Source organism: Antechinus flavipes, chromosome 1 (assembly GCF_016432865.1).
Source record: "Antechinus flavipes isolate AdamAnt ecotype Samford, QLD, Australia chromosome 1, AdamAnt_v2, whole genome shotgun sequence".
NCBI classification, from domain to species: domain Eukaryota; kingdom Metazoa; phylum Chordata; class Mammalia; order Dasyuromorphia; family Dasyuridae; genus Antechinus; species Antechinus flavipes.
In genome coordinates, this window is record NC_067398.1 from 693,851,057 (window position 1) to 693,872,799 (window position 21,743).

The 21,743-nt window shown below is 41.3% G+C and overlaps 1 protein-coding gene across 2 annotated transcripts; it reads left to right on the plus strand.

Moving 5' to 3' along the window:
• Window positions 1–439: 439 nt before the first annotated feature.
• On the plus strand, window positions 440–21,645 carry VPS33A (VPS33A core subunit of CORVET and HOPS complexes). 2 transcript variants are annotated; one of them, XM_051972721.1, is made up of 13 exons: window positions 440–647; window positions 2,779–2,844; window positions 3,449–3,576; window positions 7,831–8,017; window positions 10,897–11,013; window positions 11,551–11,725; window positions 13,192–13,385; window positions 14,877–15,003; window positions 16,631–16,698; window positions 17,493–17,630; window positions 18,149–18,286; window positions 19,358–19,526; window positions 19,948–21,645. In XM_051972721.1, the coding sequence occupies exons 1-13, from the start codon at window positions 546–548 to the stop codon at window positions 20,127–20,129; spliced, it is 1,791 nt and encodes a 596-aa protein (XP_051828681.1). In that variant the 5' UTR covers window positions 440–545; the 3' UTR covers window positions 20,130–21,645. The 2 variants fall into 2 exon arrangements, with proteins under 2 accessions (XP_051828681.1, XP_051828682.1); XM_051972722.1 differs by lacking the exons at window positions 18,149–18,286; window positions 19,358–19,526; window positions 19,948–21,645 and adding an exon at window positions 18,971–19,200.
• Window positions 21,646–21,743: the final 98 nt, after the last annotated feature.

Here is a 21,743-nt window from a genome sequence, read left to right on the forward strand (position 1 = left end):
CCGCCCTTCTCTGTTCCCAAGCCCTCTATGTGTCACCTCCACCCCTCCATCCCCACGTGGCCGGGCCACTTTCACTGACCCTCGGGTTCGAGGCCAGCTGAGGTTCAAGTTCACGGTCTTGCTCCCGCCTCACAATCGCCGTGGGACGGGCCCTATAATTGTCTCCAGTTTACTGGAGAGGAAAACTGAGGCCCGGAAGCTCCCAGACTAGTTATATTGAGCAATAATTATTGGATCCAGCAGACTGAAAGCAGGGCTCAAGTAGGGACGTGACTTCCTAACTGGTACTGAATTCCCTACAAGGGAGGCAGCCAGGAACAAAACACGGAAGTGCTGCCGGGGGCAGATGGCGCGCTCCCGGCGCGCATGCGCAAAGGCGTTCGGGTCGCTTCCTGCTCTGTCTGTCATGGATCACGTGGCAGATGCGCGGTCACCTGACTGCTCTGTAGGTTGCCGGTAGTGGGGCGCCAGGGCGCGGGGAGGGGAAAGGGAGAAAAAAGGAGGGAGCGGCGGCGCCCTCCGACCCCGGCTGGGACCACTGCAACATGGCGGCGCACCTGTCTTATGGGCGGGTGAACTTGAACGTGTTGCGCGAGGCGGTGCGGAGGGAGCTGCGCGAATTCCTGGACAAGTGCGCGGGCAGCAAGGTGAGGCCCGGCCCCGCGGGGAAGGGAAACTGAGGCACAGAGCGGGAACGAGAGCGCCCCCTGTTCGTGACACGAGCGGTAGCAATGTATCGAACTCGGACCCAAGCACCGGGCCGTCATGTCTTTGGAGGGAGATCTCCCGGGGAGGGGATTTCCTTCCCCCGAAGCTGGTCTGCATCCGTCGGCCTTTGCCCGACCACCCGGGCGACGTACCTGGGCACTAACAGGTGGCCGGGGAGGGTCCCGGAGCCAGCTGGTGCCCGAGGCCGGCTCGCCGCCTACCGCCTGGTCTTCAGAACCTTTTCGGGAAAAGGACTGGGCTGGATCCTGGCAGGAGCCAGCTATGCAGAAAAATTCAGGGCGAGCGCCCAGGGGCCGGGCCTGGAGGGAGGGATGGATAGGTGGAGGAGTGAATGGATGACTGGATGGATGGATGAGTAAATGGATAGGTGGGTGAGTGGATGGATGGATGACCAGATGGATGGATGAATGACTGGAAGGATAAATGGATGGATGGATGGATGACTAGATGGATGAGTGGGGGAGTGGATGGATGCTTGGATGAATGGATGGATAGAAGGATAGATGGATGGATGGATGTAGCCACATCTGGTTGGGAACTCAGGCTGTAGGGACTTTGTAGCACATGCTGAATGCACCAGCTCATGAAACTGCTTCTTTCTGTTACAAAACACACAAACACCCAAGAAGGAGACCTATTTTTTGGGGTTATATGGCCCCGCTGAGTGGTAGAAGATAGATAGATAGATGGGTGGGTGAGTGGATGGATGGATGCTTAGAGTGAGTGGATGGATGGATGGATGGATGCTTGGATGGATGGATGGATGGATGGATGGGTGGATGGGTGAGTGGATGGATAAATGGATGGATGGATGGATAAGCAGGCAAATGGATTGCTACTTGCCAACTCTGCCAGCACAAAGAGCTTGTATTAATTGAGCCCTGGGTGTGTGTCCCCCCATCATATTGGGTCTTCACCATGTTTTTAAATTGAATTTGCAGAAAGCCCCCTAGAGGCTCAAGCCGATTTTCAAAGCAACCAGAGTGCAGCCTTGCTGTCCAGTCACTGAAGAGTTTTAAGTTGGTACTGGTCGCCCTTGTACACACTTGGCTCTGTGCTCTTTCTTTCTGGGTGCCTCTTGAAATCCACACTTGCATTCACTCAAGACTCAGAGCTGTTTCCTACACAAACTCTTCCTGGACCCGCCCCTTTGTTATCCAGCCTCCTCTCTCTAGCCCCTCCCCCAATTACATAAGTATTTGTACTGGTCTGTGCACTGACTACCATACCTAGACCATAAATTACTTGAGGGTAGGAACTGTTTTCCTATCTTTGTATTCTTAATATTCAGCAGTGTCTACTAACAGATTAAGGGGTAGAAATAGAGTCTGCATTTCACTGATCTAGCCCAGCTTCTAAAACTATGAGTCTCATAACTGAATATGGGAGTCATAAAATTATTATTACCAGTGTTTGATTTGATTATCTATTTTATATATATGGGGTTGGATAAAAATTTCTCTGGTGAATAGAAGTCCTGAGTAGAAAAAGTTTAAGAACTAGGGAACTCCCCATGAGAAAACTCCTTCTCCTAATGCAAGCCTCTTTGCAATTTGTAATAATCATAGAGTTGTGTGGAGAAATAACTTTCAGGCTCCCACAACTAGTGTCAGAGGCAGCTCTTAAACCCAGGTCTTCTTAGCTCTTTCTAGCACTCCAGCATGGAGTAGGTGCTTAACAAATATTGAATCCAATTCACTTGGGCCAGAGGCAGGGCAGCAACGATGATACACAACTTTTCTATGACATGCTTTGCCCTAGATCTTGTTCTCGGAGGTACAGGAGTGTTCTACTGTTGCAATCAATAGAAATTTGGCTTGAGAGGTTACATCTATGACATTTCAAGCAGGTGTTTGTATTTCTTTGTGTGTGTTATGAAAATATAAACTCCATAAGGGTAGAGATTTTTAGGTTTTGTCTTTGCATCATCAGCATCTGAGTGTGTGTTTGGCCCATGTAAAGTGCTTACTGAATGCTTGTTGAATTGAATTGAATTGAGTGAAACTGCAGATAGTAATTGTAGTAATAAAGTTTTCCTTCTCTTTACAGGCAATAGTTTGGGATGAATACCTAACAGGACCATTTGGACTGATTGCACAATATTCCTTATTGAAGGTAAATCAAATATAGGATTTGATGGAGGAGAGGCTAATGTCTTATTTTAAATTTCCTAATGAACTTCCACAGAGCACATGTTTTCTATTTCTTGTAGACTCTGAAGTTCTGTGTTTGTTACTAGTACCCACCTATGCCCATGACTTTTGGTGGAGATGCTGTAGCTGATGTTGCTAATATCACTGCCTACCAAGGCGACTGTATAAATTGTAACATACTCATAGTCCTTCATGTTGTGATTTGTTATTATTGTGCAGTCGTGCCTGAGTCTTTGTGACACCATTTGGGGTTCTCTTGGCGAAGACACTGGAATGGTTTTGCCATTTCTTTCTCTAGCTGATTTTATAGATGGGGAAACTAAGATAAATGGGATTAAGTGACTTGCCAAGGGTCACATAGCTAGTGTCTTGAGAACTTACTTGAACTCAAGAAGATGAGTCTTCCTGACTTCACGTCCGGCACTCTGCACTGTGCCGCCTAACTGCTCAATATTTTATAGTTGCACCTTTATGCTGCTAAACTCATTTAAAGCAAGTGCTTTTAAGTGTTTGCTGACTCAATTTCAAATCCATGTTTTCAGCTACATCTTTTGTTGTTTTCTTAGGAACATGAGGTGGAAAAAATGTTCACACTTAAAGGAAGTCGGCTGCCTCCAGCTGATGTCAAGAACATCATTTTTTTTGTCAGACCCAGGCTAGAATTGATGGATATAATTGCTGAAAACGTACTCAGGTATCTAAAGGGGAAAATCTTAAATTTATTTTAAAATAAAATGGTGGCTATAATTCTTACACTCAAACTTTTGAAAAAGAGCATAGGTAAATGGAATACATTCAGAATGTGATGTGGCTGTTATGGATAGGGAAGAAGAGTGACCAAGCTAGAGCAAGAGTATTAAGCTTAGAAAGAGGATATAGGTAGAGGAGGTGAGGAACGGGAGCTGATCATCTAGTATCATTGCACTGATTAGGAGATTCTTGGAGGAAAGCGTTTGGGGAAGGAAGTGATACTTACAAGCTACAGTGGGAAAGGACCTTGAAGATTGTTCAGTCCAAGCTCCTCAGACACTACAACATCAGAAGCAGGAGCCTCCCGCTTCATCCAAAAGCAGGGCTTTAGGGCCACTGTTCCACACTGCCTCTTTTTTTTTTTTCTTTATTTTATTTTCTTTACTTTTTTTTTTATTTCGTTCTCTTATTTTCTTTTTTTTTTTTTTAATTTTATTTTATTTAATAATAACTTTGTATTGACAGAATCCATGCCAGGGTAATTTTTTACAACATTATCCCTTGCACTCGCTTATGTTTCGTTTTTTCCCCTCCCTCCCTCCACACCCCCCCTCGCCCCCAAGATGGCAAGCAGTCCTATATATGTTAAATATATTGCAGTATATCCTAGATATAATACATATTTGCAGAACCAAACAGTTCTCCTGTTGCACAGGGAGAATTGGATTCAGAAGGTATCTTTACTTTTTTTAATAGCCTTTTATTTACAAGTTATATGTATGGGTAATTTTACAGCATTGACAATTGCCAAACCTTTTGTTCCAATTTTTCCCCTCCTTCCTCCCACCTTCTCCCCTAGATGGCAGGATGACCAGTAGATGTTAAATATATTAAAGTATAAATTAGATACACAATAAATATACATGATTAAACCGTTATTTTGCTGTACAAAAAGAATCGGACTCTGAAATATTGTACAATTAACCTGTGAAGGAAATAAAAAATGCTGGCAGGCAAAAATATAGGGATTGGGAATTCAATGTAATGGTTCTTAGTCATCTCCCAGAGTTCTTTTCCTGGGCGTAGCTGGTTCAGTTCATTATTGCTCCATTGGAACTGGTTTGGTTCATCTCATTGCTGAGGATGGCCAAGTCCATCAGAATTGGTCATCATATAGTATTGTTGTTGAAGCATATAATGATCTCCTGGTCCTGCTCGTTTCATTCAGCATCAGTTAGTATAAGTCTCTCCAGGCCTTTCTGAAATCTTCCTGTTGGTCATTTCTTACCGAACAATAACATTCCATAATATTCATATACCACAATTTATTCAGCCATTCTCCAATTGATGGGCATCTACTCAGTTTCCAGTTTCTGGCCACTACAAACAGGGCTGCCACAAACATTCGTGCACATACAGATCCCTTTCCCTTCTTTATGATCTCTTTGGGGTATAAGCCCAGTAGTAACACTGCTGGATCAAAGGATATGCACAGTTTGATAAGTTTTTGAGCATAGTTCCAAATTGCTCTCCAGAATGGTTAGATGTATTCACAATTCTACCAACAATGTATCAGTGTCCCTGTTTTCCCACATCCCCTCCAACATTCGACATTATCTTTCCCTGTCATTCTAGCCAGTCTGACAGGTGTGTAGTGGTATCTCAGAGTTGTCTTAATTTGCATTTCTCTGATTGATAATGACTTGGAGCATCTTTTCATATGGCTAGAAATAGTTTCAATTTCTTCGTCTGAGAATTGTCTGTTCATATTCTTTTTTCAATTGGAGAATGGCTTGATTTCTTATAAATTAGAGTCAATTCTCTATATATTTTGGAAATGAGGCCTTTATTAGGACCTTTGACTGTAAAAATATTTTCCCACCCACTGCCTTTTAAATAAAGCATTAAGTAGGAAGTACTGAATTGGGCCTTCTGTGTGGCCCCTTTTAAAGGTGTGAGGCTGGCTTTCCCGAAATGACTAGGAATTGGGCAGGGGCTAAAAGAGGAAGAAAACTGGATCTAAGGTGCCTGAAAGGAGCCTTTTACCAAGGATATAATAAATCAGATTTCAAGATTTAGAATTGAAAGGGACATTGGTGAGCCAGCACCCTCAGCCACTGAGTTAGGAGGGACCTGAGGCCTAGAATGCTTAAACTTCTTCAAAGCTCTTTGGAGGAAGAGCATCCTTACCTAAATCCGATGTGCTGTTTGTTTCCCAGACCCAGTCTGTCCTTGAGAGTAGATGAGTTGCTCCTTACATTTCATAAGAGAAAATAAGCAAAACTTTTCCAGAACTAAAATTAGATCATTCCTTCACATAAGTTTCCCTATAACCCTCAGGATCTTTCATGAGGCATAATAACAATAATAATAGTGATGAAGATGATGTCCCTATTGTTTAGGTCTGGTACTAGTTTTCCTATTGCTTATTGTTCCCGGTACAAAGCCTACCAGAATATGTACATAATAGGCCTTTGATCAGCACTGGTTGAATTGAATTGAAGTGCACTGAAAGACTCTTAGATGTTAATATATATTGGGAGTCATTAGTGAGAAAAAAGCAAAGCAGCACAGAGAAGTAAAGAATCCTTCAGAAACTTGCTGAATATTTTAATCTGAGGTTCTCTCTGTGTTGCTGTTTTGATCTAATTAGAGCATCATTTATTTTCTAGTTATTTTAAATGGAATTTCTCTTTTGACCTCTTGCTGCTGGGCTTTGTTAATAATATATAGAAATGCTGATAATTTGTATATATTTTATATCCTGCAACTTTGGTAAAGCTTGTTTGAGCTAAGTTTTTGGATGATTTTTTAGGATTCTTTAAGTATACCATCATATTGTTGAGGTCTAGCTTTGGAGTACCTAAAGGAAATTAGGGTTGAGGTCTAGTGGCAGGTTTGGGGTACAGATTCGTCGCAAGGGGGTCTAGTAGCAGCGCGAGTTCCCAATAAAAGCATTTATTGGCCCAGAGAGCTAGATTGATAAAAGAGGTTTATTATTAGGTGAAGATAGAGATAAGGAGGGCACGGGACAAAGGGTCCAGTGGACAGGGTTCTCACATGGCTACCATGTTTGGAATCTCTGCAAGGAGGGCTTCCCAGTGTGGCCTTTTTATAATAGGAGACTTAGCTCGAGGGGCTTTTGGGTGTAGCCCCAAAGTTGGCTCAGATCCGGGTCGGGCTGGGAACAGGTCTGATCTTCTATTGGAATTCAAAGGGACCAGGATTTGTGAGTTAAAGGGCAAATTACATTATTAACTAGGAGAGGATGGGAATCTAGAAAGGAAATCTTTCCCACATCAATATCATTTGCAAGGAATGATAGTTTTATCTCCTCATTGCCTATTCTAATTCCTTTAATTTCTTTTTCTTATTGCTAGATCCAACATTTCTAGTATAACATTGAATAATAGGGGTAACAATGGGCATCCTTGTTTTACCCTGATCTTATTGGGAATGTGTCCAACTAGTCTCCATTACAATAATGCTTGCTGACAGTTTTGGATAGATGCTGCTTATTATTTTAAGGAAAAATCCCTTTATCCCTGTGCGCCCTACTATTTTATTTGGAATGGGTACTGTATTTTGTCAGATTTTTTCTTTATCTATTGGAATTATCATGATTTCTGTTGGTTTCATTATTGATATAGTTGATTATAGCAATAGTTTTCCTGATATTGAACTAACCTTGCATTCCTAGTATAAATCCCACTTGGTCACAGTGTATTATCTTGCTAATAAGTTGTTGTACGCTCTTGAGTATCATTTATTTTCCTTTAACTGGACTTCCTACAAGGTTAAATGCAGTACTTTATTGCTACAAAATGTAACCTAAAGGATTTAAAAGAAGATTTCAAAATGGATGAGAAGCCCCAAAGGGAAGGGAATAAGCATTTATTAAGCACCTCCTATATGCTGGGCACCATGCTAATACTTTACAAACATTATCTCATTTTATTCTCATAATCGTGAGAGATAGAGGCTCTTGTTCTCTCCTCCCTCCTCCCCCTCCTTTTACAATTGAGAAACTGTTTGAGTCTAAACTTGAACTCACGTCTTCTTAACTCCAGGTCAGGTGCTCTGTGTGTTATGTCAAGTTCTGGGGAGGGGGAAAGGAGGTGCAATTCATCTGTACCCTCTCCCAATACTACATTTGTGTATATACCTGTGTTCCTTTTCTGTGAGAAAAACCAATACCAGTACCTTTATCCATTTGTCTTCGAGATGTAAATATAACAAGCACTTTGGTTTTTTCTAGTGAAGATAGACGCTCCCCTGCAAGAGATTTCCACATCTTGTTTGTCCCACGCCGGAGTTTGTTGTGTGAACAGCGTTTGAAGGATCAGGGTGTTCTGGGGTCTTTTATTCATAGAGAAGAATACAGCCTAGACCTCATTCCATTTGATGGCGACTTGTTATCCATGGAATCTGAGAGTGCTTTTAAAGTAAGTGTCTTTTTTATCTTTATTAAAGAAAAGTAACATTCTGACTTTATGTATCAGCTTTGATCTCATGTCTTGAAAGACAATCAGGCATTAGTATTAGTTTTGTGTAGTACTTTTTCTCATGTTTGAAAAGATTTGTTATTAGTTTCTCTCAGGATCTAAGAAAAATTTAGAAGTTATGACAGAATAAAGAGGGTTCGGATAGCTGTGGCTTATTGGAATGGCTGCTGGAAAAGGGAGAGTTCAGGAATACTCAGAGAAGGCTTGGTTGAAGACCTACAGTCTGTATAGTGCCCAAAGCCCAGCAGCTGCTCCCCAAAGAGATCTGATATTCATTGGGAATTAAAGAAGCTCAGCAGATAAAGTCCGTGAAATCTTTGTTACTAAAAAGTAGTGTTGGAACCTTGGAGAAATTGGTGATGTGACTTTCTGTCCTGACAGAATCAGGTGGCAATGTGCAAACAGGGAATTGCTTATTTAATATCTACATTTGGAATTCGAACCCAGACAGCTCAGACTTGTAACGAGTTGAAAGCTTTGTTTATGTTATGGCAAGGCAGCTTTAGTGGGTTTATCTTTACCACCAATAAATTGATATAAAAGGCAAACCAGTTTGTTCCATCGTGGTGTAGGTATAGTGGGGGAAGGAAAGTGAGGGTGCTGGCCTGAATGTTGAAATACGCACCAAAGTGGAAGTTAGTGCTCCCTGATGGTGTGTCAGATCTGCTCCCAGGAGCTTGGGAGCCCTGGACCCCTTGGCACTTTTGGGGGCTGCATTTGGGCTAGTTCAGTCAGCTTAGGGCCAGGCAACATCACCGATTGTACCTCATCTTGTCTCCAGAGGTCTGCACCCTGACCTCTAGCCCATGGTTCACATGGGATTTTAAACATCAAATAGGACTAGAGAGAGACTAAAAGCAATACAGGCAGTTCTCCCTGCAGAAACAAGAAATTGTCATTCTTCCTTTTAGGGGATGAGGAGCTTTCACTTCCCATACAAAGGCTGCTTTGTGACTGTTTCACATGCACATGTTTCAAATGTGCAGTTTTGAATTCTGCCATTATGTTGATGTGGCACTTCAGAGCCTGAAATGCATAATGACATCATGTGAACTGATCCCCAGGAAGAAGAGGCAGAGCCACTTAAAGGGACTTACAAGATCTAGGCCTTGGGGATTTAAGACAAAAACTGTAGTCTAGGGAAGGCGTCCTGGGTCCTGCTCTTCTTTTATCCACAAATCAAGAGAAAAACCAGCTTTTCTTTTTCACTGTGTGCTCATTTCTGAAATGGGTCGATAATCATGATTTATCTCACAAGGAACATGTGACTGATAGACAACTGAGGATGTTTAACAGATAAAGGACTTGGAATCTTTGTTAGATTCTGAACTGTGTCACTAAATCTCATTCAATTAGGGTGAACCTTTATTTCCCCATTTCTTCTATTTAGCGTCCTAGAGATGATTCAGTAGTTATGGGTGAAAAACCCCAACTTGTCATAGCATGACAGAATTTGTTGAGACCTTATTTTCTTTCACTTAACCATATTAGGAAAACTGGCCTGTTTCCATTTAGAATTTGAAGCCCTATCCCTTTGTGGGTTGACTTGTAAATTATGTGTTTGATGAGTTTTAGAAATAACGGATGTTGATTAAGTGGTAACTGAAAAGTTTAAGCCCAGCTTTAATTTCAAATCTGATGGCTGAGTAAAGCATATGGAGTTGACATATTTATGGGGGAAAAAAGTCTGTTATTAAAGATCTGTTACTGATTTTTAAATCTTTGGAAAAGAGAGGATTATAATAGGACAGGATATGATAATCACTTTGAAATACTGGGAAATGCTTTCAGATTTTTTTCCCTTGAATTTTCATCTTGGTTCCTTGTGGCTCCCTGGGGCCCTGTGTGTTTGTCTTCTGAATTTTGGTCTGCTACATTTCAAAAAATGGTCAAATTAACAAATCTCCTGTGCTCCTTAGAGCTGCTGGTCTATTTGATTTTTTTCCTCTTTCATATTCCCATCATTGCAAGGAGCCTGGAGGAGAGTTGTCAATTGTCTGTCTCCTTGATTCCTTACACCTTCTATTCCATTTTGCCCAGGCTTTGCTGTTCAGTCGAACAATTGCCCTTCAGTTGAAGAGATAAAATGGCAGGGAGAAGTTAAGAGTTCTGATTAGCAGGCTGAGGAGAACTTTATTTTTTGGTCCAGTATAGAAAATGAACATAAGTGAGGACATAGAGTGACAGTCCTCTATGAAATAATGAAAAAAATCATTGTTTAAAAAGATTGTACTCAATTTAATTCATCATCAGGAGGTTGATATGGTAACAATAAAAAGATAAGACATCAGTGAGAACTTTATTGCTAAATAACCCACATCATTAGAAAAATCACTTCCATAACTGAGAGAGAACTTTACTGCTTTGTCTCATGACCTAGACAAGGGCTTCTTTTGCAACTCCTTTTCACCTGAGAAATTTTTAAATAAACCCAGGCATAAAAATTTATAAAATATGTAAATCAAAGATTTACTGATAATAAATCATTTTACTACCCCCACATTCAGTTACAAGACCCTCTATGGGATTGTGACCCATAGTTTAATAAGTTGGAACCTAGAATGCCTTTCTTTAAAGAATTAGATACTTGAATTCACATATAAAAACATAAAATAAACCTTGATTGTTTTCACTACAAAAAAGGTTGCTGTTTGTGATGGAAAGGATTTCTGAAAGTGTTGAGTGGTAACTTTAATCATTGGTGATTGCAGAATGTGCCCAGAAACTACATCTGTGTTCTTTCTACTGAGCAATCTTGAACATCTGCTGGCACCTAAGAAATTGAAGGTAATAAAGATCAAGTTTTCCCTCTGTTCTAGGAATGTTATTTGGAGAATGACCAGACAAGTCTGTACCATGCAGCCAAAGGACTGATGACTCTGCAAGCCTTGTACGGAACCATCCCCCAAATCTTTGGCAAAGGGGAATGTGCTCGGGTAATGGACTATTTTATACTTCCTTTGCCTCTAGTAGGACTGCTTGGTGGAACTGGGGGGCTATAGCAGCAGAATCCATTAAGCTGCTCTTTGGGAGTTCTAATGACTTTCCTATAAATATTTGATTAGAGATTTTTGGCTTTTCACGTATGAGAAAATGATGCTGTTCAATTTTGCTTTCTTCTTTTGATAGTGCCTTGAGTAATTTTCCCCAACCTTCCCTTCCCCATCCCCCAAAAAGCTCTTTTCTATGTTTGTTTAGGCCAAAGTCTCACAATCTCTTCAAGTTGAAAGGGAGACCTTATGGGTCATCTAGTCAATCTCCCATCCCTCATAACCTCTTTAGTAAAATCTACTTTTGATTCAGTAATATACCTTTCAGGGAAGAGGATACCATAATGAAAATCTGCTCTGCTCAGTCATGCTGTTTCCATGTTTTCTGATTCCTCTTTATCTTTTTACTGTCTCAGTTTGTTGCCCAAATCTAAATGTTAGTAGCTCCCACAGAGACCCCTTATATTTAATTTTCTTTTTCAGCAAGTGGCCAATATGATGATCCGAATGAAAAGAGAGTTCACTGGAAGCCAAAATTCGATATTTCCTGTTTTTGATACTCTCTTGCTACTTGATCGTAATGTTGACTTGTTAACTCCGCTAGCCACTCAACTTACATATGAAGGACTCATTGATGAAATTTATGGCATTCAAAATAGTAAGTAGAGCCAAATCTCTTCAGGAAGTTTAAGAAACGAATGCTACCCCAAGATGCAGATTCAGCAACATCTTCAAAAGTATGGCATTTGAAGATATCATTCCAAAAAGGGCCATTTCTATAGGAAAGAGTTAAAATTAGGAAGCATCTTGAAAAAACTCCCTTTATCTTTGACTTGGGATGTTCCTGAGGAAATACAAGGGTGGGAGTGATGTAAGAGGCTTTGTAGTGCCTGGGAGGAGCTAAATTATCTTTGAGAGAGAGACTGAAGTAGACAAGAAACAGTCCAAGATACTCCATACTTTGTGATGTGTCATCAGCATGGTAATGTGGTAGGAATGAGCTGAGGGCAAGCAGGTCTGCTTGGATGGATTCACAGTGGGCGACCTCCAGCTGGGATATTAAGAGGAATAAATCTGATTGGTTGAATGGGAATAACATAGTGACTGTTCCAGAGGTTGGGCAGAATTGTTTTGATTTGTGGCCTTGGGCACTTGGGAGCAGAGAGGCAGTGTGACAGACAGAATTGCAAAACTGCTTTTGGTGGTGATAAAAGCTGGCATTTGTAAAGCCCTTACTATGTGCCAGGCACTGAGCTTAGTCGGTACTTGACAGTTGTTCTCATTTGGTCCTCACGACCACCCTGGGAGGCAGGCTATGAGATGATTTCCATCTTACAGATGAGAAAAGTGAGGCAGACAAATTAAATGTCTTGTCCAGGGGCACACAGTGTGTGTTGGACTGACTCTGGGCTCAGTGCTCCCCCTGCACCAGCTCTGGATTGTGCTTATAAATGGAGCAAACCTTTCCTGAGCAGCTGCTCCTAGAGTTCGATGCCTTTGCAAGGTCCCTAAAGAGGAGAGGCAGGTGAGGAGGGGACAGGAGGAGAGCAGAGAGCACAGGGGCCCATAGCAGTAGAGGAGGAGGAGTTCCCAGCAGGTCTTGACAACTTGTTTGTCGGCTTGGTGAAGAGACAGAGATGCCCGTGAGCTGCCCGGTAGCAAGGAGGTGCTTGGTTCCATCGTGGGGGCGGAGGAGGCGTTATGGCGCCTTCAGTTTCAAACAATCCTGTTGGAGGTGACATTCAGAGGGAAGGCCTACCAGGTGATCTGCAGTGTGGGACTGCAGTCCAGGAGGGAAGATTTGATGTGGAGACTGTTTACCTTCATGGAGGTGACACTGAACCCAGGGAAATAGGTGGGTGAGCTCACCAGCAAGAGAATCGCCAGCACAGCACATGGGGAAGGGTGCCAGGAGGGCACTGCCAGAGAGCCCTTTGGGCCTGCGCAAAGTGTTAGGGAGGCCAGTAGGGAGCGGAAACCCCAAGGAAAAGCCAGGCCTTACTGGGACAAGCCTTTTAGCACTTCCTGTGAGACCTTGGGGGAGGAGGGGAGAGAAGTTCTGCTGTGGTTTGATGTGAACTTTTCAAGTGGCTCTGCACAGGAACCTTTCCCTTGTCCACCTAGGTTATGTGAAACTACCTCCAGAAAAGTTTGCTCCCAAGAAACAGGGAGAAAGTGGGAAGGACTTGCCCACGGAAGCCAAGAAGCTTCAGCTCAATTCTGCAGAAGAGCTCTATGCTGAGATCAGGGACAAAAACTTCAATGCTGTGGGCTCCGTCCTGAGCAAGAAAGCCAAGATCATCTCGGCGGCATTTGAGGTGAGGTCCCTGTGGAGTCTGTCCATTCGCTCATGAGACCCGTGACATGGATGGAGCAAGCACTTCCTGCAGGAACCTAAAGGGTCTTCCTTTGTTCCTCTGAGTGCTCATGGAAGGAGAAACTTTTCAGTAGCCACACTTTAAATTTACCTCTTTTGACAGTGCTTGTAGCTCAGGGACTTTTTTGTTCTGTCTCTCTGTCCATTCTTCCCTTCCTTCCTGAATGAAGAGAGAGGTAACTTTACCCTAGATCAGATTTAGATAACTTGGTCATTTTATTCTATTATTGATCCTATTTATCCAATTAGTGAGAAGAAAGGTCTTCTTAAGTTTAGAGAATTTCCTGAGGGAAAGGGGTGAGAATGAAGAAGAGATGGGATAAGTGATAATGAGACAGAGACCCCTGGTGGCCCTGGGTTTTTAATTTGTGTGTTTCATTATCACCTTCTTGCCTCTGCTTGCCCATTCATCTATCTTAGGCTTGGTTAAATTTATTTTTTTTAATTTAGCAATTCAATAAAATGAGCTATGAATAATTTTACTTTAAAAATAAGACATCTATTCTATTCTTGAATACTTTTTTTATATTTTATGTTTGAGAATTGGGGATTAAATTCCACATTAAGCACATTTCAGCAGGGTTTGGGAGTTTGTTTTAAATTGCTAAGCTTCCTGCTAAAATGCAATTTTATTGAAACTAGGTTTTGTTTGACAAAAAGCTAAGTGTGCTATTAGTAACTTGTGTGGATTTTAAAATAGAAGAAACTCACTTTTTGATTCCTGTTCCTCCTCAGTAGTCTTGACCTCCCTTTTTTCTCCTCTAATTGCCTCGTTATTGTTTTTCCCCAAGGACACAGATTGCATCATTACATGGTGATCTGGTATGTAGTGAGAGCTTGGGCCTCAATCAGGACCTGAACTTGTACCCTGCCTCAGAGGCCTTGAGCTGATTGGCCCTGGACACATCACTTCGATGAGAGAGTGGGAAGTGATGCCTTCAAAGGTTCCTTTCAGTTCTAAAACTCAGGAACTACACAAAGAGAACTTGCATTTAAATGCTTTCCCTGAAACATTTCTGTGAGGCAGGCAGGGCCAATATCACTTTCTGTAGTTGACATGTGAGGATCTGTGGCTCAGAGAGGTTAGCCACATTGCCCAGCATCGCCAGGCTGCAGGGCTCTACTGACTCCAGGCCCGGTGTTTTCTCCCTCCGTGCCATGTTCTCTCCCATAGAAAGGAAGATGACAAAAAAAGAAAACAGGCTTTTCTCATCTGTGGAGTGCTTGGCTTGCTTTTTATACTTTCTCTGTTAAGTTTTGAGATGGACTTGGGCTGGTTGGTTATTCTGTGGCACACTTGGCTCCTCCCTCATTTTTACATGAGATAGGCCCTCGAGGATTTCATGGAACGTAAAGGGTGGTGAGAGCAAAAAGCTGAGTGAGCTCCTGCCTCCGTTTAATCCGCCATTCCCTCTGCTTTTATTATTTTCAGGAAAGGCATAATGCAAAGACAGTTGGTGAAATTAAGCAGTTTGTTTCACAGCTGCCTCACATGCAAGCAGCAAGAGGGTCGCTGGCAAACCACACCTCCATTGCAGAGTTGATCAAAGACATTACCAGTGAGTATTTGACATCCTTTTCATTGGAATGGGCTCTGCTTTGTGTTGGGCAGTGCCATGCCCAGTAGGTATGCTTTGCTTGGGCAGAATTGGTGCTGAAAGCCTCCCCATTTGGGGTGGTCTGAAGCAGAACACGCTTCCCTGGAGTGCCTCCTTTTGGAGCTTAGCTTGTTCTGCTCTCAAGTGCTGCCTAAGCACAACACTTACCAGCAAACTGACAATCAGAACAGCCAGAGATTGAGTCATTGTACAGCTTAATCAAACAGAAATAAGTGATGCTCCACATTTTAACAAATTAAAATCAAACTAACTCAGCCTCTCTCTCCCTTCCGCCATGTGCCCTGGCCTTCCTTTGGAGCCCCCCTCTACATAGAAAGCTCCTTTCCCTTGAGCCTTGTCTTTTCTTCACACATCACCATCGTCTTGTTCATGTCTTTGTGGCTCTGGTTCTGTGGATCTTGGGTTCCTCATCTCCTATGTCCTTCACATTTGTCACTTCCTGTGGTACCATTGCCCTCCAGTCCATTCATTACAAGATCATAGTGGATGAAGCTGTTCTCTGGGCACTGGATACCAAGTTGTTCCCAATGTTTTGGTATTACAGATCAAGCAACTCTTGAGTGCTTCTTGTGTAGCTGGATCTTGTTTTCCTTTTCATGTTATCTTTAAGGGCTCTAGCAAGTCAAAGAGTTTGATCATTTTGGGGATTTTGAAATTTTCCTTTTGCACTGACGAAGTGTACAGAACATCAGTTGGCTATTAAAAGAATGTGAAAAAATCTGGAGCAAATATTCATCTATAAAATTTCTTAGCTTCTTAAGGTAGTGGAATAAAAGCTTGGTTGGGTGTGTAACATTTTGCACTCATCAGTCTGTTTATGTAATTACAACTTTTATGCAAAACAGACTTGAAAGATTCAAAACAATTCCCCTCCAGCTGCACTACATTATCCATTTGACATTATTGTAAAACTGCACCCATTTGATTGTGTTCATGTTAGTTTAGGAGGAATTCATTAAAACCAAAGTGAATCATAAACTGGAAAGTGGGTGTGCCAGAGAATTTATTTCATTCTGGGGCCTGCTGCCTTTTGTGGCCCATTTCCTTTTGGTTTTCCAGAAATTCTTAAGAGTTCCTTTATGCCAGGGGTCCTCAAACTTTTAAAATAGGGGGCCAGTTCACTGTCCCTCAGACTGTGGGAGGGCCGGACTATTGTAAAAACAAAAACTTTGTTTTGTGGGCCTTTAAATAAAGAAACTTCATAGCCCTGAGGGGGATAAATGCCCTCAGCTGCTGCGTCTGGCCTGCGGCCATAGGTTGAGGATCCCTGCTATGCAGTGAGTTAGGAGTATAGGCCAGAACCCTCTGCCTGAATCCCCCTTGTACCCTGCTCTATTTTGATATGTTTGACAAGTGCTGGGATTATTTTCTCACCTTCCTTGGAAGCTTCCTTTCAGATGAATAATATCATGAAGTCTGTTTTGAATATAACACTGGACTAACTTTTGCTCATTTTGTGTTATTTTCTTAATTAAAATCATGAACCAAAAGTTTATTTTTTCCTATATGGACAGAAGACAAAGATACCATTTTCATTTCAAATTATAAAATTGCTTAATTTTTTTAGCTTCTGAAGATTTCTTTGATAAGTTAACAGTGGAGCAAGAATTTATGTCTGGAATAGACACAGATAAGGTATGTGTATTATAAAATTGTCTTTGGAGGTGGGGAATGGGAATGAGATTCTTAGTTGCAACTAACCATCGAAAAGCATATTTATAGGCTCATAAATAAGCTCTTTGATGTCTTTATTGAGATGTCTGTCTCGACATACCCCAGTACATTACCATAAATAGATATATCATCTTGTACAAGTTTGTACATGTTTAAATCATCTCAACATATGAAAACTCAGATTTATCAATCAACAACTATTAACTGAGCACCTGCTATATGTAGGGTACCATGAGGGGTAGAAAGTTACATAACCAGCCTCAAAGCATTTTCTGATGAGAATATAAGATGAATTGGGTTAACATTCCATAGGATTCCTCTAAGCATTACATTTCATTGATTTTTTTAAAATGCAGTTTGTTTTTATTTTTTTAACTATATTACAAGCACATTTCCATAAAGCTTAAAACAAGATGAGCCTACATTGTGATTGAAGTAGATCAAGCCAGATTCTCCTGAGCACTGGACAGCTTTTAGGAAATCTTTCTGTTTTGATAGACATTTCAAATGGCCCATAGCATTTTAATGGAATTCACTATTTGGTCATGCATAAGAGGCTGTTATTGCTTATAAAATATGGTATAACTGGTAAATGAAGTAGTACATTGTAATTTTGTCTCTCATTTTTTGAAGGACATATGGCAGAGGAGTGAATCTAGGATTTAAAGCAATACATGATAATGAGGAAATAAAGCAGTATTACATTTTTTTGTGCCCAAAGTAGTAACAAATACCGTGTATGTTTATATTTCCAGGTCAACAATTACATTGAAGATTGCATTGCTCAAAAACATCCACTGATCAAGATACTAAGACTGGTTTGCCTTCAGTCTGTGTGCAATAGTGGGCTCAAGCAGAAAGTGTTAGATTATTACAAGAGAGAAATTCTCCAGGTGAGTCTGTTTTTAAACTGGTAACAACCTAGAGAAAACATCTTAGAATCATCACAAATATTTTTGTCAGGCTGCTGCTGTTTTGTTGTTTTACTATCATCAAGGTAGAGTTCATGAGAACCTAAAGAGTACAGAGAGGATTACCACTTAATTGTATCTTGTATTTTGTGTGTGTGTGTATGTGTATGTGTGCATGCACACATGTACTCACCACCTTTGCTTTTCTTCTCTTAAAACAGTATTCTTTTTGTGTTGATGTCTCACTATTTGTTACTTGATTTAAATAGACACCCTCAAGCCCCCTTAGAGTTTAAAAAGTAAATTTAAAGATGTCTTTTAGAAATAATGAGCCAGCCTTACAACAAATGAGCATTCTTGAATGTTGTCTTGCTCAGTTGTCTTGTAAGGGTGCACAAAACAGTTGCTAGTCTCAGCTTGGAACACCAGACAGATCTGACAAAATGGGTATCAGCCTCTCTCCTCATCTGGCATCAGTATGATCACCCTTTTTGTTGCAGACATATGGCTATGAACACATGCTGACCTTAAACAATCTAGAGCAAGCCGGATTGCTCAGACCTCAAATGGGTGGCAGAAACAATTACCCCACGATCAGGAAAACCTTGCGGCTCTGGATGGATGATGTTAACGAGCAGGTAAATGAGCCCCTTCCCTTTGGTCTTGTCTGGTTTATTGATCTATACTAAATTGTGATGTTGTTATTTGTATCTGGCTTGTGCCTCAGGACCACATTTAATAGCTAGATTCACTTTCAGTACTTAAAGGTCCTTTAAAAGGGCTTAGAAAGCCAGCTCTCAAGTATCCAGGAATGCATCAGACATGGCTTCATTCCCATTATTATCCAAGTCGACCCTGAGTTGCTAAGCTAGTTGATAATGGGGTCCTAGCTTTGTCAGTAGCCACAGTCTCAGTGACCTTGGACACTACCAAGTTGCTTTACTTATTTGCCTCAGTTTCCTTATCTGTAAAATGATAATCATAGAACCTACTTCCTAAGGTGGTTGTGAGGATCAAAGATCACAATTGTAAAGTGTACTCCTTTGTTCATTTGTTTCTGTTGGGTCCAGCTCTTCGTGACCCTTTGAATTTTCCTGGCAAAGCTGTGAAGTGGTTTGCCATGTCCTTCTCTGGCCCATTTTATAGAGAAGGAAAACTAAAGCAAACAATTTTTTGTTTTTGAATGTTGTCTTGCTCAGCTGTCTTGTAAGGGTGCACAAAACAGTTGCTAGTCTCAGCTTGGAACACTAGACAGATCTGACAAAATGGGTATCAGCCTCTCTCCTCATCTGGCATCAGTATCAACACCCTTTTTGTTGCAGACATATGGCTATGAACACATGCTGACCTTAAACAATCTAGAGCAAGCCGGATTGCTCAGACCTCAAATGGGTGGCAGAAACAATTACTTGTTTAGTGACTTGTGTAAGGTCATAAAGATTATAAATGTCTTGAGACTGGATTTGAACTCATGAAGAGGATTCTTCCTGACTCTATCTGGTACACCACTTAGCTATCCAAAGCATACTTAATAAAGCTTATTCTTTCTCACTGCCTGCCGTCCCTTTTTCCATTCCCGTGTCAATCACTAGTTTTTATTTTGCTGTTTCAAAGACAAAAATAGCTTTGGATTATGTACTTTGGATCTTTCATAAACAGGAATGAATTGGGAAGATACTGAGTATCTCTTTTATGTTACTGTTTAACAGAATCCCAATGACATATCCTATGTCTACAGTGGCTATGCGCCTCTCAGTGTCCGACTAGCTCAGCTGCTTGCTCGGCCTGGATGGAGAAGTATTGAGGAAGTTCTGAAGATGCTTCCAGGCCCCCATTTTGAAGAACGGCAGCAGTTGCCAGCAGGATTGCAAAAGAAGCGTGAGTTGGAGGTTTCTCTGCTTTATATACACATGTCAGAGTGATGTGTGGTTGTCTGGTATAATGCATCTTTTCAGGGTTTGGGAAGTGGTGTCGAAAGCCCTTCTACAGACTACTAATGCATAGTTTAAGTACTTGATTGCTATTAATTTCTTTTTACCTCAGGAGTTTTAAGTAATCTGCTACTCCTAGGTTCTGAATTTCTGGTATTTGATATTTTAAAAAACATATTAAATAAAATCTAAAGTCTTCTGTTTCAAATGAAATATGTTCTAGATCATATCTGCCTTTTTGGAATATTAATACTTTTTCACATTTAAGGTTTACAAAACTGTTATGTGAAGGGTGTAAAATTGTAGGGGGTGAGGAAATAAGAAATGCTAATGATAAAGAGAATAATTTCTAATGTCTCCATCTTTAGGTCAACAAGGAGAAAACAGAGTTACTTTGGTCTTTTTCCTGGGAGGTGTGACCTATGCTGAAATAGCTGCCCTGAGATTTTTATCTCAGATGGAAGATGGAGGTACAGAATATGTCATTGCTACTACTAAACTAATGAATGGAACCAGTTGGATAGAATCCCTGATGGAGAAACCTTTCTAAATTGGGAATACTGAGCCATCCTCAATCAGCTGCAGCAAGTGGCCAGAGGCAGGACCTCGGAAGTTGCCTCTTGGAACAGCTGTTAAAGGAAAGTGAAAAAAATGGCAGAAGTATGCAGAGTCTGTTAAGTTATTGTCTGCTTTGAGCTCTGCTTTTCTCTGTCAGATTCTGGATTCCTTTTCTCGCTCAGAAGGCACAAGAATAACAAAGGACAATCATTTTCTATAAGAAACAAAAGACCACCATGGTCTAAGTTTGGGATTCTCAGTAGAGGCCCCAAGGAATTATGTCATGGGCGCTGGGCTGTTTGGATTGGGCTAGTTCAAGGAGAATTGCACATCAAGCTCTGAGCCAATGAGAATGAAATAAAAATGGAGAATCTATCCTCTCATCCCTCTGCTGCTCTCCATCTCTCACCTCTGACCAGGTGCATCCACCCAGGATGGCTAGGGTAAGTGGGGGCAGGCCTGGGCTGGCCCAAAGGCTGCTGAACCCAGGAGGATTTTTCCTTTCACCCCTTTACTTTGTAAGATGCTCCTGATATTGCCTTCCTAGGTGGTTTCAGAGTCTGCAGTTGCTGCAGTGATTCCTGCTAACGACTTTTAGGTCGTAGTATATTCCAAACAGTTGCCCTAGGGAAACAACAACAGAAATGAGACTAGTATGGATGGTCACACAGAGCAGGAACAAAAGCAGCACTTGTGGGTAGCAGAATGCTTTCAAACTGCTTCCTATCTGTCTTCCTTCCAGTATATGAGAGAACTGGGAGCTTGAATCCCAAATAGCACCAAGAAAGGGCTGATAGTGGTATTGCTGCCCTTCGATTCCTAGCTGGGCACCAGAGGAACGGCTATTTCTGGGAAGGGAGCAAGGGTGGTGGTGTCTTCCAATCACTCAGGATTCTGGTGGCGAAGGCTAATATCTTTCTCCTGGTATTGCCTCCATTACTGAGTGGTTAATAGCAGAACCCAAATCAGTCGCATTTTAGTGGGACTTTTACGTGTTATAAGCTTTGATTAGATGAGGAAAGGAAAAACTGGAAGGCCAAAATAATCTAGACACCAAATGTCAGTCTTCAGTATAGTGAGGATGAGAAATATTGTAGATTGTTTAGATTGAAATAACAGTAATGGAATTAATTTAGTCTACTTGCTTTGTCCTTTTAGGATTTGAAATAAACAACAATCCTAAATTTTAGAAAAAGTTTTTATCTGTTCTTCATTATCCTGAGGAAATTTACTCAGCCATAGCTATGTTATAAAATCCAAATTTCAAGATCCCAGGCCTCGCCCAATATTTTTGACATGTACGATTTTAAATTAGAATTCAGTCCTATCTCTTAAACTGTGCCTTCTCCTGTTTACAGGCAAGTTGCTTTTTTTCCTGTGCTAATGTTCACCTCCTCCATTCTCTAAGCATAAAGTCAGGTTTTGAGAAGTTATTCAGTGAAAGACTCAGAAAACATTAACTGCTTCATTTGTATATAAATAAAAGGCAACTGATAATTCCATATAAAGCTCATTTGTGTAAGTCTATTCAATACGTGGGCAGCTTTTGTCTCTAGGGGGTGTGTTTTCATTGAAAAGAGGTCTGTGAATAGTGAGTGCATTTATA